General features: G+C 40.5%; 1 protein-coding gene across 23 annotated transcripts in view; it reads left to right on the plus strand.

Moving 5' to 3' along the window:
• Positions 1-19,360, plus strand: part of SIPA1L1 (signal induced proliferation associated 1 like 1) — a 501,925-nt gene that overhangs the window by 344,462 nt on the left and 138,103 nt on the right. For 22 of the 23 annotated variants that reach the window (XM_033435869.2, XM_033435578.2, XM_033435768.2 and 19 more), the window contains one exon: positions 9,498-11,300. In XM_033435869.2, the coding sequence (XP_033291760.1) occupies positions 9,803-11,300 (1,498 nt within the window). In that variant the 5' untranslated portion in view covers positions 9,498-9,802. Of the gene's footprint in view, positions 1-8,356; positions 8,656-9,497; positions 11,301-19,360 lie in introns of those variants that run through there. The other variant, XM_033435551.2, reaches the window with a different exon arrangement.

Here is a 19,360-nt window from a genome sequence, read left to right on the forward strand (position 1 = left end):
ATCTTTGATTTCTGTTTTCTGTTGTCTGCCACGTGTGCTGTACTAACCTCCCCTCCTTCCCTTTTCCTGTGAATGTGTTTATTTATTTTGCTAGGATTCTTATAGCAGATTCTATTGTGCATTAGTTATCTCATGTGGTGGTGCCTTATCCAGTTCTGATTCACTTCTTGTTGCTCTTTTAAGAGATTTTCTCATTATTATGGCTGTTTTTCAGGTACTTTGATGATGAGTGGACTGAAGAGAGGAGGGTCAAACCGCTCTTATTTTTCACTCACGACTGTTGTGAAGACTCCTTAAGAGAGAACCATGAAGCTGAAATCTATATTAAATTTCAGTGATGGTGACTTCTTTTGACATGTCTCCCTCAACACAGTTTTTATGAGATAACCATAATTACTTTTTAGATTACAGTATAAATTCTATTAATGTATCAGTTAATTTCTAGTTCATCTTCGCTGGAACCGCATGGCTTTTGTTGCAAAGGATTCCATTTCAAGGATACTGAGCTTAGGTGCTTTGAGGGTAAGGATTGGATGGATCTCTGTCCTCCAGAACCTAAAATCTAATTGAGGAGGAAAGGCCCCAACCATGTGTAGAGTTAATTTCAGAAAGTAGGAGAAGGAGAGGCATTTTATGGGGGGTGGGTCCTCCGGTGCCAGGAACAGGGCTTAGGGATCAGACCCGGCAGTGACCCGGTCTTTTCTGAGTGGCAGGGTCTTAATACAAACTGCGGGGGACGATACCTGCCTGCAGGTTGATGTGGGGAGTAAAGGAGGTAGTTAGTGCACAGTAGGTGGTACAAGATGGATGCTCAGACTGTAGTTACAACTGGTGACAGCAGATTGTTGAAAAAGCATGTTCTTGAAGGACAGCCTGGTGAAGCAGACAGGGTAGGAGTCAGGGAATGAGGAAGTCTGGCTTCACATGTGGGCTCAGCCCCGGCCGTTTAACCTTGGTGGACTTAACGGTGGCCCTGAGACACACCCCATGTGGAAAATGAAGGGATCAGACAAGGTATTCATTCTGATAACTCACAGTTTTAAAATTCTGAATGTAAGGTCAAGAGGGACACCCTCCATTCCGGTTCAGTCACTGTGGAGCCTGAGGAAAAGGTGCTGGTTTGTGGAGGGCAGACTATTCCCTGCTGTTACAGGAAGAAGGAAGGCTTTTAGGGGTGGATGCCACCTAATTCTGAGCTCCAGGCCTGAGTCACACAATAATGGGGCTGCAATTGAGGGGCCTCTGAAGTTTCACGAAAGACTAGTGACGTGACCACTGCAGCATTTTCAGGAAGTTAATTATCCATATTTTTCCCCACTGGGTGCAGAGATTCACGTCTGGATTGGGTTTCAGAAGTGATACTCAGGCTACAAATGGAGGCCTTTTTTCTTTTATAATGTATTTTCAAAATAGCTCTTCTGCCATAAATCCTCTGACTGCTGTCCCAGTATTTATTGAGAGCCCTCCACACAGCGAGCGCTTTGTCAGACACAGTGTGCTTACCTCTCCAAAGGGGAGATACTCACCTCCCGGGGTGCTTGTGAGGGCTGAGAGGATGCACAGGGTCAGAGAGTGGAAAGCATGGCAGAGTCCCACGTTCTCCGAGCTCTGTGGGGAGAGAGTTTATCCTCAGAAATAAGAGTACAGTGAAACAGACAAATAACCCATCTGCAATCTGTATTTAAGGAAACACTAAGGCAATGTGGAATGATTTTATGTTTCAGTTTTTTCCTTTTAAGCTCTTGGTTCTTGGGTGGTATTTTCAAAGCTGCTATGTGAAATATGGTTACTGTTGATATCAATCGTGATTAATACTGTTTAGGATATTAACGTGTCGTGTGGAAGGAACTTTCTGTTCACCTGTTGTTCTTATGGACGTGGCTTTCTACTCTTCCTAAGCCAACGTTAAATATGCCTCAAGGTGCCCTTTCTTAAATTCTTTTTGGAATATAAATACTCAAATGAGAAAACCATGATGTCTTTGACAAAGCCAGTTGTTCTGTCTTACTGAAGCCTCTGGTTTCCTACACTCCTCTTTTCCTCTTCTAGTTAGATTTTAGGAACCTGAGAGTGGAAATGTTCCTTCTTTGCCTCCCCCTCTGATAGTGACTAGCTCAGGGCAAAGCATTGAACAGTGCTCGAATAGCCCACGCTGGCAGCCTGAAAAGCTGTCCTTAGTGATGCAGATTCTCAGCTGTGGTTCATCATGTGTGGATCAAAGGCAATTTTTCATGGCTTGTATAGTTTAAATCTGACTTAATACAGTTCAGACCATCTCTTTCCTTCCTGCCCTCAGAGAAAGTCAATACTGCTAGATTCTTCCTTTCTGGGTTAAATATACAGTTTCGGTTCCTTGAGCCATCGATAGCTCATAGCACTGTTATAATGCTCTCCAGAGTGTTGGTCTGCAGTCCAAATGGTGACCTTCTTCCACTTTAGCCCGAATCTCTGCAGAAGGAGGGTTGTGAGGACAAAAGGTGAGAAGTACGTGTACGTTGGAAAGAGATGTGTTCCAGGAAAGGGCAACGAGTGATGATGACTCAGTCTGTGCTTTGTTTAGGCAGCCTCACCTGACTGCCCACATCACTGCAACCTTGTGAAAGGGTGAAATGGAGACTCTTGGGTATGTCAGTATTAAATATTAAAAAAGCAATATTAAATACGAAGAAATGAGGAAATATAAGCCATTGTGTTAATCATCTGTATTGAGTAATTATTCAAATCCTGTAAATACTGCTAACCTTACAATCTTTAGTAATCTATACTTTATGTAGCCCTCTTTGATTCCATTTTAATCAGGGGATTTAGCATAAGGTCATCTTATTGGAAGGACCTGATACCTGTTGAATTTTGACTTGTTTGGTGATTTGAATGGTTGGAGGTTTAACATGGTGCAGTCTTTAATAATTAGTAGTCAAAATCATACTACATACCCAGATCATATTTTATTTTATTTTTTTAGTAACAGGATGATGTTTCTTTTTTTCTCCTAAGTTTTTTCTTCTGATTATAAAAGTTATAGTACTCATTTTAGAAAATAAATAATATAGACAAATACCAAAAAGAAAGAAAAAAAGAAATTATTCATAATCTAACTATGTAACAACAAGCATTATAAATCCTTTGGTGAGCTTCCTTTGGCTTGTTTATATATCTTTACATAACTTTAAAAAGCATAGCTAAATTTATAATGTATATACCGTTTTGTTTGTATCCTGAATTCTTCTGAAACTGGGCTTGTTTGTGCCCAGTTACATTCAATAGGATGCACTGTATAAAAATTTTTTTTTTTAAGTTAGTCCATGGTCAAATCAGTTAAGAAATACCTTAGTTTAATAGTAAGTGTTGGGTTTTTGTTTTTCTTGTTTTTTTTTTTAACTGTAGATTTCATGGAGCCTTAATATACTAACATATATTATCATGTCGTAACAGAGGTGATAGTGTGTCCCTGCCTTATTTACTTACGGAACCCTTTCTTATGAATTAATAACTTGGATTTGAAGCACAATTCAGGGAAAGTTGATAAGCCTTTCCCCCTGTATAGTAGAGATTTATCGGTTGTCTCCCCGACATCCATTTCTCACATGCCCTTCCCCAGATCCTGTTTGGTAATAGGATGATCAGTACTAGATCACAGTTTGCAGGATTGATGAATAACTTTTTAATGGATTTTAAATGAATATTAATGTACAAATTAGTATTTTCAAAACACTCACTACCTTCGTGGATCTAGTCTGCTCTCTTGATATCCTGGGTGCCGGCCGTGGAAACTCCATGCCCCTGATGAGTTGGTGAGCTCTGATTTCTTTTCCTTGAAAGTGTTCATTTGCTGCACCTCAAACACTATTTTTCCCCTAATAATCCTGGTTCAGTGTTACCTTCTACTTATTACCTTTTACCCTGCTTTTTACCTTTTACCTCCCTACTTCAAGCTCCTCACACCTAGCTCTTTGGCATTATATTAATTGCTTATTGCGTAAATTTTGTCATATGTAAATATAAGTGTTCGAATTTATTCTATTCTCCTTTACTTCGCCAGCTATGGAATCGTTTCCGTACCCATCAGTAATTCTACCATGTATCTTGCTCCATGCGTTTTTAATTTTATCACCCCACTTCTGCCATCAAGCTCACTGCCAAATTTTCATGTTGTTTCCTTCACCCGCAACTATGCAAAGTATCTTCAAGCCTTACTAGGCCTTTGAAATGGAACTTTCTTCGTTGAACTTTTTTAGTTTGGAGGGTGGGTGGGAGGCAAATGTTATTATCTCTTTTGGTCCTCACTCTGTCCAAACAAGCACTTGTTTAAAAAATATTTATTTATTTAATTTATTTATTTTCCTTATTTATTTATTTTTTGGCTGCGTCGGGTCTTAGTTGCGGCACATGGGATCTTCGTTGAGGCAGGCAGGATCTTTTCATTATGGTGCGCGTTCTCTTTGTTGCGGCGCTCGGGTTTCTCTACTTGTGGCGCTTGGGCTTCTTTGTAGTTGTAGTGTGCAGGTTTTCTCTCTCTGGCTGTGGCACGCAGGCTCCAGAGTGCGTGGGCTCTCTCATTGAGGTGTACAAGCTCAGTAGTTGTGGCGAGTGGGCTTAGTTGCCCTGCGGCATATTGGATGTTAGTTCTCCCACCAGGGATCGAACCCGCATCCCCTGCGTTGGAAGGCGGATTCTTTACCGCTGGACCACCAGGGAGGTCTCCAAACAAGCACATTTTAAATTGCTTTCTTATCTCTAAACTCAAATGTAACTTTATCCTGTTATGTATGTTTTGTGTCCATAACTTCTTTTTTCACTTTGGTAATTCCAGGGCAAGTTATCTGCATCTACTTTGTCTCCATCAGTGCTGTCTTTTTTAGGTAGTGAACATTTGGAGAGCAGGAACTAGATTTATCAACTCCTCTCTTCTCAGTCCTTCCTGCTTTTTGTTGAAGGGATAGAACGGAAATGAAAGAAGGGGGAAAGTCCAGTCTGAAAAGTTATGTGCTGATTCATAAAGCTTAAATTATCCGGGACATTGTGCGGAGTCGTTTGTATGTGTTTCAGGCTAACTTGAAAGAGTGAGGCGTCCTTCTATCTGAGATGTTACTTCTATGTAATGTGAGTGAAATTCAGGAAAGCCAAGAAGGGATGTAAAGAGAATTGTTGGCCTTCTTTGGTTATCTTAGCTAATCTAATGTTCAAGCACTGTGGTGTGATATTTCTGTTTTAAAATAAAGTTTCCTGTTACAATCCAAAGCAAGAATATTTATGGGTATTTTAAATCTGTGTATACAACTTCATAAACTATTTACATTGACATTTTCATAAATACTGATGTTGTACATCTGTGGAATCTCGGGGTATTTGTATAGTTATTCATCATCAAAATTCCTTCTATTGCCTGGAAGCATTGAGAGTTGGCCCTGTATTTGAGGCTGTACCAGTTAAGGAATCTAACAACATCCCATTTTGGAATATGGAAGCAATTGATGGCGAATGCTACATCTTTTTAGTGAATGTAACATCGTATTGCAGATTATTTCAGGGCAGGAACTGTAAGTTGTTGTTGGTTTTTTCTTTCCTTCCCACGTCTTCTTGTGTAACCTTTAAACTATTCTTTATGCCCTTGGCATAAAGAAAGTTTCCCATGTTGTTCCTTTCGTTTGGTTCCTTCAATTATTTATTGTTCTCACTTCCTTATCACCCAGTTATTTCTTGGAGAAATTTTATTTTCCCATTTTTTCTGCTTGTTAGTTAATTCATTGTTGAAAATAGATAAAAAGGGAAGATATCAAATGAGCACGTGCATATATTTTATTTGGAGTTTAGGGGAGAGAGTCATGAGAAGAAATTTGGAGGTAACTGCATAGAGATAATAATATTTAAAGCTGTGGGTACCTATGACATCACCAGACAGTAGTGGCTACCATGCAGATATCTCCCGAAGTAATTTCATTATTCTGCTTCATTCAGTTGCACAGGCAGCTGATCCAGTGAAGTCAACACCCTGCTCTCCAGAGTTAATATCTTTACTCCAGTGTACCCAGGCCTGCGATCTCATCCTAATGCACTCGGTGCTCAAATGCATCCTAATGCTGATACCCTTTACAGCCCCTTCCAAAACTCTGAAGACTGGTAAGAGAAGTAAGCCAAGCATACCCCCCTGGAATCACTAGCTTTTGAATGGAGCCCACCAGTGATCCTGAGGAATGAGCCAAAAGAAAGAGGCACCAGAAGTTAAGGAGACCGTGTTCATCATGGAGGCCTAGAGAAGACCGAGTTTCGGGAAGGAGGGGGAGAGGTCAAGAATGTAAATGTCTCAGTGAGCCAGGATGACAGGGACTGTTTTTATACCTGTAGCTTCCCTTGGAGGGAGGGACTGTTTCCCCAAATATCCCTAGCACCAAGTGTGTGGTCTGTGTTCAGAAGAGAATGCAGAAAGGCTTAGGGTGATTCAGAGGAGAGGGGGAGGTACTTCTTCTGGAAGAATGGTATTATCAGAAAAAGCTGATAGGTTACCTGGTGATAGACCTTGAGTGATGGAAAGACTTTCATCTACTAGATGTTGAACACATCTTCGCCTTTTCTTATAGTTTCCAGGACCTCATGGAACTAGACTGGTATTGGTATTCTAGGTAAATGGATCTCCCATGGACTCAAATAGTACCTAGAGCTGTAAAATTAAATATATAACAAGGATATTTCTTAAATAGTTTACTCTTTCAACAGATGGAGGTGACATGCTGTAAATTAGTATTGCCCTTCTACTCTGTCGTTTTTTACCATATTTAATGATGCTTAGGCAGGTTTGCTGATAATTAGGAGAATTGCTAATAACTGTCAGCATATGTTTGCTCTTTCCATCAACCCCGAGGAGTAGGTTTTAGGTGTTATTGATGTGTCATCATATTACACACATGGATGGCATCTTTATTTTCAACTAGTACTTGAATAAATGCAAAGCATATATGTTTGTATAGATGCTACTCTGTGTCTGAAGTTTCATATTGTGCCTAAAGGGGTTTGTTGCTTTAAATAAGGACGGGAAAGAGGAAGGGGAAGAGAAAAGGAAAAAAGGTCCTCATGACAAGAAAAGAAAATCTGTTATTTAACTTAGTTGTTCATCTTGAACCTCCTCGGTTTTTACAGGTCATTAAACTGTGGGTACTCTCTCCCCTATGTGCCCGTCTATATTTTGAAATTAAAAGATAACATTGAATTATTATTATAATCAAGATGTAATAGGAGTCTTGGCATTTCTTTAAAATTACAAAGAAATATAGTTATATCTGTATAAGGTTTTTTAAAACCCATTAAAAAACACAGGAAGCATATGAGATGGTTCTGAAAAGGTGTCCTGTAGTAGTGACGACGAAGAGTGGAGATTTTTCAAGTCAGTGCTATTTACTGTATTTTGGTGCTGGCCTTCAGTTTCCTCCTACAATGGATATAACTTCACATATCCTAAAAAAAAGACAGTCCTGCAGTGAACTCTATTCTAAGGGAAAGGAAATGTGGAAAGAGAGTTTTTACCCCAGTGGGATTGGTGCACTGGCCTTTTAGAGAATGTCCGTTCTGGGAATGGTAGGTGATTTATTTGCATTTCTGTGAGCTTGTGAGAAGCATTGCAAACATCTGATTTTCATAAGAATCTATTGAGAATTATTTTGTATGTCAGTGTATTCTTTCTTTGAAAGCTATTTCACTGAAATAAACAGCTTCTTTTCCCCTAGTTCATTACAAAATAGCTCATAAATTGTGGTTTGGGGTTGTCAATTTTTTTTTTTTTTTTTGAAATGGGCTAGTGTTTATTTTGCATCTTGCTTCAGTTGCCCAGTTTCCTTCCATTTTATAAGGAACACTTCTTGAACCTTGGCTGTGGCCACATGGGCTGCCTTCAGATTCAGCAGTTAGCACATTATTCCACTTGAAGGTTTACAGTTCAAAAGGAGCCTGGACAGTTCCCAGATGTAAAGTCAAATCATAGCAATCTGACGATAGAAGTATCTAGAAAGCTCAAAAGCCAGGTTTAATGGGTAGCTGTGCAAAACCATTATCCCTTTCACAAAAGATGGTGAAGAGGAGAGAGAGGGAAAACAATTGGCGTTTCTGTGCCAGGCTGGTCTGAGCAGCCCGTGCGAGCCCGGCTGGAGTTCAGCTGGCCCTGCATTCTGCAGGCGGCCGTACGTTTTGAAACACCCCTAAATGTTCCAGCCTTTAAATAGCAGCGAGTCTTCTAAAATGATGCTGCATAGCGCAGGAGAAATTAAAGCGGCTGCCTGGGAGGCAGGAAGCCGACTAGCGAGATGCTTAATTATCGTGGAAGTAAGTGCTTGTTGCCGGGGAGCGGAGCGCAGCGAGCGCGGGTCGGCCTGGGTGTCAGCCGTGATTTGTAGACAATGCGGCCCCGGCAGCGCAGTGCTGGTTCAGCAGCATCTTTCCAAACATGCATTTGGCAGGAATTTAAAGGCCACCTCTTGTGTAATTTGTGGAACCTTGGAAAAGGGTGCGCTGCCTTTATTTTCACGACGAACGCAACCATGCAGGATTTTGTGCTCAGAATTTGTGCCTCTCTCCTCCTGATTGATGTGCTCCCGAGGAAGTTGGGTTTCTTCACCTGTCACCTGGAAGGATGTTAGCAGTTCTCTGTCGTCGGCTGGGGGATATGGAAAGGTCTGTCCACAGCAGCATTTGGTTTCTGCTGTCTTCATAAATTAGTGCCAAAGGGTGGGGTGGGTTGCAGTGTGTAAGGAAATGAAGGCATTTTGCTAATGAGCAAAATGTTTCTAGCTTTAAGGGTAGATGGATCTCAGAGCTTGGGAAGAGGTGGTGGAAAATGCTGGATGCATTCTGAAATACTCCTTTGGCATAGTAATAGAGGGAAATATAGAAGCGTGCTAATGGGTAGAATGGCTCCGGGAAAACCCTTTTTATTTTCTCTCTATTGTATTTGCTCTTGCCAACCCTGTTAAGCCTTTGTAAAGAAACAAAAAAACAAGTTTGGATTTTGAAATACAGAAGAGGTTAAAAAGTGAGTGTTGTGACATATTCAATAACAGATTTTTTCAATTTTTAGTCTTGTTAAAAAACTGTACGTTGCTCTAATTATCGAACTCTGTTGGTTATGCCTTGAACTTCTGGTCAGCACAGTGGTTCATGATATTCTACATTATTAGAGGTCATTGGAGTCTGTACGTGGTCTTTACTTGGGCTAGGAGCCTTGATATCCTGGAACGAGATCCCTCACCCCCCTTCATAGTGATATGAAACAGTTCAATTAATCTGAAGTGTTAATAGTCTTTTAAAATATATATAGTTTAAATGATGGATATTATCAAATGCTTTCACTTTCTTCCTTCCCTTCAAGCCTGCTTTACTAAAAAGATGGGTTGTGAACTGTGAGTCACAATCCGTTAGAGAGTCTTTTATTTGCATGTGTCTGGTTTTGGCAATTGCATGTTTATTTTTAGATGTATTTATCAAATGCTAATTCCAATTGTCCTTGTCTCTTTTAGAGAAAGCATGGGATTATGGCAATCACAGAGTCCCAGAGATACAAGTTCCATTCAGTTTTTTTCTGAAAGAAAGCCGTCTATCAAAGTGAAGCAGAGGAACTCTTGTGGATTATAATGTTTTGAAGGGGTCTGGATTTTCAGAGGTTTGAAAATAAGGCATTGTTTAACCTTTTAATTGGAAAAGATTAAGATCTCATGCAACTGATGTATTTTCTGGGAGCCATTCTCCAAAAGGGAAGTGCACATTTAAAACTTAGGTATGATGGTCCTTTCTGCAGGGGTTTAAGTCTGATTGCTTTTACATCATGACCAGCTTGAAACGGTCTCAGACAGAAAGGCCGGTTGCCACTGAAAGGGCGTCTGTTGTGGGCACAGATGGCACCCCCAAAGTCCACACGGACGACTTCTACATGCGACGCTTCAGGTCCCAAAACGGCAGCTTAGGGTCATCAGTCATGGCTCCTGTAGGCCCCCCTCGAAGTGAAGGTTCTCATCATATAACCTCGACCCCTGGAGTCCCAAAGATGGGGGTTCGGGCAAGGATTGCGGATTGGCCCCCAAGAAAGGAAAATGTAAAAGAATCTAGCCGTTCAAGCCAGGAAATAGAAACCTCAAGTTGCCTTGAGAGCATGTCCTCCAAAAGCAGTCCTGTGAGTCAGGGAAGTTCTGTAAGCCTCAATTCCAGTGACTCAGCCATGTTAAAAAGCATACAGAACACACTGAAAAACAAGACGAGGCCGTCGGAGAGCATGGACTCCAGATTTCTCATGCCTGAAGCCTACCCCAGCTCCCCCAGGAAAGCTCTGCGCCGGATACGGCAGCGCAGCAACAGCGACATCACCATAAGTGAACTTGACGTGGATAGCTTTGATGAATGTATCTCGCCCACCTACAAGACGGGGCCGTCACTGCACAGGGAATACGGTAGCACATCTTCAATCGATAAGCAGGGAACGTCCGGAGACAGCTTCTTTGACTTGTTAAAGGGCTACAAAGACGACAAGTCTGATCGAGGTCCCACTCCGACCAAGCTCAGTGACTTTCTCATCGCCGGTGGGGGCAAGGGCTCTGGTTTCTCCTTGGATGTCATAGACGGGCCCATCTCACAGAGAGAGAACCTCAGGCTCTTTAAGGAAAGGGAAAAACCACTCAAGCGGCGTTCCAAGTCTGAAACCGGAGACTCGTCCATTTTTCGTAAATTACGCAATACCAAAGGTGAAGAACTTGGGAAATCGTCGGATCTCGAAGATAATCGATCGGAAGACTCCGTCAGGCCCTGGACGTGCCCAAAGTGCTTTGCCCACTACGACGTCCAGAGTATATTATTTGACTTGAACGAGGCGGTTATGAACAGGCACAGTGTAATTAAGAGGAGAAACACCACCACGGGGGCTTCGGCAGCTGCGGTGGCATCCTTGGTCTCGGGGCCTTTGTCCCACTCGGCCAGTTTTAGCTCCCCGATGGGCAGCACGGAGGACCTGAACTCCAAAGGAAGCCTCAGCATGGACCAGGGAGACGATAAAAGCAATGAACTTGTAATGAGCTGTCCGTATTTTCGGAATGAGATCGGTGGAGAAGGGGAAAGGAAAATCAGCCTGTCCAAATCAAATTCTGGTTCCTTTAGTGGATGTGAAAGTGCCTCCTTTGAGTCTACCCTCAGCTCCCATTGTACAAATGCAGGAGTGGCAGTACTTGAAGTGCCCAAGGAAAACTTGGTGTTGCACCTGGATCGAGTGAAAAGATACATCGTGGAACACGTGGATCTCGGCGCATACTATTACAGGAAGTTTTTCTATCAGAAGGGTGAGTAGAGATCTTTTATTCTTTTCATTTTCTTTTGCCATACTTTCTGAAAAAGAGTACTGTCTATTAGGATTTTTAAGCAGCGTGATGTAAGATTTGCATGAATGCCTTCTCCTGATGGTGAAAGAGTTAAATAGTTATTTGCTGCGGTGTATTTCCTTTTGCATTTTTGAGTTACTTCCTCCTTTTAGATACATTAAATATCTTGTATTGACTAGCTTATGAAATATTAATTTTTTTTAAAACCTTTGATTTAATGGATGAAATTGTAATCTTTGTGTAGAAGACTTGCTGTGTCACCTTTAGGGATAAATGTCATATAAAGTTAAAAATATTATAAATACAGCTTTTTTTTTTAAGGGTTACTAAAGCAATCTTAATGCTGTTTTTCATTTATTTAGCACTTTTACAGTTAGTACGGGACCATTTCTTTTCTGCCTCAATGTTCTCATCAGTAAATGGGAATTATAGTACATTCCTATTCATTTCACAGGAATTTTAGTGAGAATTAATTTTGTTATTTGACAAAAGTGTCAGAGCCAGGAATCAAACCTAGGTCTTCTAGATTTGAGTATAAAAGTCACTGGAGTGAGAAGTACCGTTAACATGTTGGTGACTTCCTTTTCCGTTTTGTATGGGGGAAAATATATACCTATATTGTTGGATTGTACTGTATGTGAATTGTATTTGTATACAGTTTTATCTCATGCTTGTAAGAAAACTCTGTGATTCATTGAAAAGTAGTTTAAATGAACTCTTAAGAGCTTTCTAATAGTGTTTTTGAGCAGCATTATTAATTGAAGAATGAGTTTGTCACGCAAGCACCCAAGCTAGGAAACAGGATGCTTGCCGAGCAAGGACATACACCTGTGGTCCACTAGCTAGCTCAGTAATTTCTGCATTGAGCCCAAGTGAGAGGCCCCCTGTATGCAAGCTACGAGAGCAGTTTTTGTTTTCCCACCTACTGTTTGGGGGTTTTGAGTCCTGCTTAAGTCCTTTTGAGATTTATTCTTCCAAATGAAGTTTCATTTCTAGTACTTCATTCTGGTACTCTAGCTTTATGACAGTGCTCCCTTTAAAATAAAATTTATTGTGAGGTTATTACATGGTCATCCCCATTCACGAGAGTTTATTGACCAAAAGAATCTTGTCTTGGTGTTCAGTATCCATGTCTCTTAAACATCTATGGCATAGGTCCTGAAACCAATATGATAATGAAAATCCCAAATTCATTTGTAAGCCATCTTTTTTTTTTTTTTTTTTTTTTTTTTTGCGGTACGCGGGCCTCTTACTGTTGTGGCCTCTCCCGTTGTGGAGCACAGGCTCCGGACGCGCAGGCTCAGCAGCCATGGCTCACGGGCCCAGCCGCTCCGCGGCATGTGGGATCTTCCCGGGGCACGAACCCGTGTCCCCTGCATCGGCAGGTGGACTCTTAACCACTGCGCCACCAGGGAAGCCCTGTAAGCCATCTTTATTTTCTCAGCATAACCTTCTGGAGTTCAGATTTTAGAAATCACTTCTTTCTCATTCTGTCCGTTGGGCTACAGTGTTTCTCGACCTTGCCATCTTGGCATTTGGGGCCAGATAATTCTTTGTTTGGGGGGGATGTGTCATATGCGTTGTAAGATATAAGATGTTTAGCAGCATCCCTGCCCTCTACACCCCAGATGCCAATAGGTGCCCCCAATTGTGATGACCTAAAAAGTCTCCAGTCATTGCCATATGTCCTCTAGGAAGTAAAATTGCCCCTAGCTGAAAAGCCCTGTTTTGTGGAACCTGGGGAAGTTTTCCACAGGTGTTTGTGAGCTGTCTATAGGTGAGGCCATCTTGCTAAAGAACTGACACTCCAACAGGAGAAAGAACATGTTACTTACAGTCTTTGTTTATGTAGTAGTTGCTCGTTTCCCATTAGGCAATGTGATCACATTAATGATGAACATTTTGAGTACTTACTGTGTACCAGGAACTTAGCATTTGGTATGGCATGCATTTTCTCATTTCACCCTCTCCATGCCCACTGGGGTGTAGGTATCGTTATCGACGGCATTTTCCAGATGAGAAAACTGGGGTGTAAGTGGCTGGTTTTAAGCTGTTAAGCTGTCACGAAGCTAGTAATATTGGAGCCAGGATTTCACCTTTGGGGAGACTGACTAGAGTCATGTTCTTGACTGTTTTGCCTTGATCTCTATCATATTAGACTAAAGGGAAGGAGTATATTTTTATCTTTAAACCTGGTAAAATTTTGTTCAACGTATTTTATCTTTCAAAAGTAAGGAATAAAAATTTGAACACCTATATTCCAGAGTTCATCCAGCTTAGGTCATAACACTTCATAAATTTAAGAGCAGTTCATTGAAAGTAGTTTCTAATTTAAGCTACTCTCTTAGCTTATAGCTAAGAGAAAGGTAGCTTAAGGTAGCTTAAGCTACCCTCTTAGCTTATAGCTTAGAGAAAATACCCTCTTAGCTAACATAATTGGAACAAGTTAACTGAAAGAAATCATTAAGACAGGGAATCAAAAACAAACAACCCAATCCAAAAATGGGCAGAAGACTTAAATAGACATTTCTCCAAAGAAGATATACAGACTGCCAACAAACACATGAAAGAATGCTCAACATCATTAATCATTAGAGAAATGCAAATCAAAACTACAATGAGATATCATCTCACACCAGTCAGAATGGCCATCATCAAAAAATCTAGAAACAATAAATGCTGGAGAGGGCGTGGAGAAAAGGGAACACTCTTGCACTGCTGGTGGGAATGTGAATTGGTTCAGCCACTATGGAGAACAGTATGGAGGTTCCTTAAAAAACTACAAATAGAACTACCATATGACCCAGCAATCCCACTACTGGGCATATACCCTGAGAAAACCAAAATTCAAAAAGAGTCATGTACCAAAATGTTCATTGCAGCTCTATTTACAATAGCCCGGAGATGGAAACAATCTAAGTGTCCATCATCGGATGAATGGATAAAGAAGATGTGGCACGTATATACAATGGAATATTACTCAGCCATAAAAAGAAACGAAATTGAGCTATTTGTAATGAGGTGGATAGACCTAGAGTCTGTCATACAGAGTGAAGTAAGTCAGAAAGAAAAAGACAAATACCGTATGCTAACACATATATATGGAATTTAAGAAAAAAAAATGTCATGAAGAACCTAGGGGTAAGGCAGGAATAAAGACGCAGACCTCCTAGAGAACGGACTTGAGGTTATGGGGAGGGGGAAGGGTGAGCTGTGACAGGGCGAGAGAGAGTCATGGACATATACACACTACCAAACGTAGTAAGGTAGATAGCTAGTGGGAAGCAGCCGCATGGCACAGGGATATCGGCTCGGTGCTTTGTGACCGCCTGGAGGGGTGGGATAGGGAGGGTGGGAGGGAGGGAGACGCAAGAGGGAAGAGATATAGGAACATATGTATATGTATAACTGATTCACTTTGTTATAAAGCAGAAAGTAACACACCATTGTAAAGCAATTATACCCCAATAAAGATGTTAAAAAAAAAGACAGGGAATCTTTCAGAAGTATATGTACTCAAAGTATTTTATTTTCATTAAAATTTATAATAATAACTATATATTTGCTAAACTCTTGTGAGAGGCCGAGGGCGTTTCTTTCACAGTGATTCTACTATTTTGAATTCTACATTGTGTGAATAGTATAAACCATAAGAGCAAAAATATAGACACTAGCAAAGCCATCTGAATCTTACGGAATCTGAGGTTTCAGAATTTTTTCTCATTTTTTATAGATCTCGCCCACATCTAATCCAACAGCTTTCCTTTAGTGATTGCTTTTATGAAGTCTTTCCAAAGCCTTCAGTTTAGTTTTTAATAGAAACAAGATTTATCTCTTGTACTCATATTCCATCAGCTTTCATAATATTTAATTAAATTTCATAATTACAATAACAAGTCAACTGGCATAAACAGGTTTGGGAAGACACAGCCGATTCTTTGTCAGCACGGAGTCCCAACTGGTGGGAGCAGAAAGTGTGTGTGGCACTAGAGATTGCCTGCTGGTGCCATTGGGCATTTATCATTGTGGTTTACAGAGGGGACACAGAGCAGTAGTTAATACATGAAGCTGGTCCAGTGGAACGCAATATCAGAGAGCGCCTGCTGTGTTTTCTTAGGCTATACGACTTAGAATTTTCAAATTAGGCAGGTCATTTGTCACAATGTGATAAGATACAACAAATTATGGCTCTGAATGACATCACTTGAAGCTGAAATTAACACCCTTAAAGTATAACTGTGTATTAAAAAATTTATATAGTATCTAAAGCTTTCTTAAATTTTATTTTCTTGAAGGATAATTTATTTATGTATTTTATTTTCTTGAAGGATAGTTTATGTATTTAATTTCTGCTGTACAGCAAAGTGATTCAGTTATACATATATATGCATCCTTTTTCATATTCTTTTCCATTATGGTTTATCACAGGATATTGAATATAGCTCCCTGTGCCATACAGGAGGACCCTGTTGTTTATCCATTCTACATATAGTAGTTTGTGTCTGCTAATCCCAAACTCCCACTCCATTCCTCCCCCATTCCCCTTCCCTCTTGGCAACCACAAGTCGTTCTCTATGTCTCTGAGTCTGTTTCTGTTTCATAGATAAGTTCATTTGTGTCATATTTTAGATTCCATATATAAATGGTATCTGTACTTTTCATCACAGTATAAAATAGAGTTAGACAAGTAATTCTGTCTTATTTTTAATATACAACTTGATTCAGTGAAATTAGTGCACTAACTCATTTTTCCTAATCAGAACCTGGAAGTGAGTCATCTTGTTGAAGGAGTACGCCAACGTCAGATGTAATTTATCTTCCAGCAACATAGAGTAGCACTACTGACCTGGTTGTACTACAACCTCTTCATCACCAGATATTTTCCATTCTGCCATTTAATGAATTCCTGACTTCACTGTGGCTAAGTCTCTGGAGGGAAAATATTCACTTTACTGAAGTGTATATTGTTGACATTATATGTAAAATTTAATTGTATTAGGCTGATGAAGCTGCCATCACTTTTTAATATTAAATTGTTTTTATGAACATCATTATTTTGCAAATTTAGACTTGAGAGGATATTTGGCTCTATCACATAAGTCAAGTCCATTGCTGGAAAGATGCTGGCCCAGTAGAGGAATCCCACTGTTTGCATTTATTGAAATAAGCAACACACCATCAGTGTTCTTTCTGGTCCTTCCTCCTGCCCACTTCTCTTTGCTGTTTTGCCAATGTGTGTGGTGTTTTTATTGAGACTCACCTAGGATTAAATGACAGTAATAATGTAGCTAACATGTATTGTGTTATTACTTTGTGCTTTATGCAAACCTCCTCACATAATGCTCATAAGACCCCAAGGCAAAGTTGTCATTGTGATACGTCCAAGTGATACAACAACATCCTTCTTAGGCACAAACTAGGCAGTAGGATAGCATCAAAATTAATCTGGTCATCTCCCTTTGAGTACATATATTTTGTGTTTAGTTTTTACTTAGATAGTCACCATGATTAAAGTAGCAGTACAGGGCTTTTTCGGTTTTGCACTGAGCATACAAGTGTCTGAGGCACATCCTCGCTGAATCCCATTCAGAAAGATGCACTAATGGAAAAGAGAGGAGCCCATGGGTTGCCTTGGCAGTGGTGTTTGTTGCTCCATTGATCAAAAGTGTTGATAGGCTTATCTGATGCCAGACAGGGTGTCACTCTCAAAGTCAAGTTATTGAAGATGCTGTGATAGGAAAGGGCCTCTTCCCCCTGCCCAGCGGCCAGGAGCAGCTGCCATTATCTGGTCTGAAGCTCATCTGCAAACATTTTCCCACTCCTGAAGAGAAGCAACACTAATGCTCTGCACTTGATTATTCTTCTGATAACTTTGAACCACCAGATTTGATTGTTCTTTTCTGGTTTACCTTCCTCCTCCTACACCTCCACCCCGCCCTACCCCACCATACGTGAGTGTTCGCACACCCACGCCCACACACACACACCCACAAAAGTCAGGTTCAGCAGTCCGCTGGGCTCCAGGATTATCAGTTTGAGGACACAAACACGTTGGATTTCAGTTGGTCTCGCAGTGTCCAATTTTCTGTATTTACCTCTCACCCTCTTCTTATCAGCTGTCTTTCACATTTCTTTAGAATATATGCACTGAACTTCACTTGTACTTGGAGTGACAGCTTTAGTGCTCTGATATATTCTCCAGTTGTGTTATCAGGAGCTGTTCATCTAGTTCAGTTTGTTAAATGAGCATCGTTAAGTACCTATTGTAAGTTTTAGTGGATTATCGTAGGGTACATATAGAACATCAGAGAACATCGTACAGCTAAACTTATTTGTAAAGCCCTGGCTTATTTTGTTTGTTTAATTCTTCTGTAAGTATAGCAACATTAAGCTTGAGGAAAGTACTATGGATGCCTTGTAGCTCAGAGTTCTTTAAGGATAGCTATTCTGTGGTTAGTTTTTTGTGGACAGTCGTATTTCAAGGAAGTGGTAAACTCCAGAGTCAGCACGTCTGCTCTCCTGAGCCATGTTCTTGCTCTTGAACTGAACAGTTTATTTCTGCCAAAACTAATAGGGAAAGATTTTATACATGTATAATAACTTATTGTCTTAATGCCCTTGTCTTTTATTTTTTCTTGAGAGCATATCAACTGTATTTAATTTGTTCAAAGGTAGCTCTCTAGTTATTTAACCCTTTTCACAGAGATCTAGGGCCCTAAATAACTTCTTGAGAAACTCACCTAGGAGTGTTTTGCTGTTGTCTCTTCACCTGTTCAGGGTTTCTGGTAGCAAGAAGGCCATTCAGTAGGAAGGTTTGCATGTCTGCTCTTTGGAAAACAAGCATCCTCTCCTTTCTTGGCCGTGATCTGTCGAGTCCCATCACTGATCAACTGAGCTCTGATGTGTGAGGCGTTTGGGATTTCATATTACCTGAGCCATCTCCGTGCAGAGGTGTGTGAAAGCTGGTTAAAAGGGCATGTGCCTCAACTGCTCCTCTCTGTTTTGTTTTTAAAATCAAGCTAGACCGGCCCAAGGCCACATTTGCTCAAACACTTGACTTTACTCAAAGTCATCTTGTAAAGATCCAATCATATAGAAACAGAATGTGCTTTTGCAGTAAAACTGATGATGGAGACATTGGCCATTTGGTCATCCTTCAGCCCTTTAGGAAGTTCCACGTGAGATATTTACTTTAGAATCTGATGCCAGGAATTGTTTTCTGGTAGCTACCAAATGCCTGCCTTTCTAATGACAGGTGTGTTTTGTTTGTTTGCTTGTTTTATTTATTTATTTTTACTGTATCTCCTGTTTTACCTCAACTCCCAGAAGCAAATTTGATGCTCCAGTTTTATAACCTTCATTAATAACACATTTGTTTCCACTTTTGTCTTTTATTTTCCAATTTCTGTTTCATTAGCACAACTTACATATTTCCTTTATAATGAATGACCTCAAAAAATTCTTTTTAGAAAAGGTAATTAGTATACATTTATATCCAAATGAAAGACCTCTGTTCCCAGGCTATGTCTTCAGTTCTAGCTACGTTTCTCACTCTCCATTACCTGCTTCCACCTGGTTGGTTATCTAGTTGGCAACTCGAACCCTGGGACACAAATTTTTTGACTTCATTTTTCTCCCTGGACAAGCCTCCCATCCCACATCCTTGCCCTCGTGCTGTAAATGCCACCATTATTATCAGTCACTTGGATTTGAAACACCAAAGCCTCTTTGTTGCCTCTCTTCATTGTTCTCAACCTCCAGTCAGTTGGGAAGGCCTCTTGAGTCTACCTTCGAATTGCTGCTAACTTTTGTTCTCTGTGTCCCAATCCCAGTTCTGTCACTTCAAGCCGGCGTTACCTCTTGCCCCAATTCTTGGCCATTGTCTTAGTCTCTCCATCTCTAGTCCGTCCTACCCAAAATGCAACTTCTTGTCTTTGCCAAATGCAGTCTAATCACATAGCAGTTTACATTTTACATGATTGCATTTATGATTTAATCATGTAACAAATACATTATCGGTC

The sequence above is a fragment of the Orcinus orca genome, chromosome 2 (genome assembly GCF_937001465.1).
Source record: "Orcinus orca chromosome 2, mOrcOrc1.1, whole genome shotgun sequence".
Lineage (NCBI taxonomy): Eukaryota > Metazoa > Chordata > Mammalia > Artiodactyla > Delphinidae > Orcinus > Orcinus orca.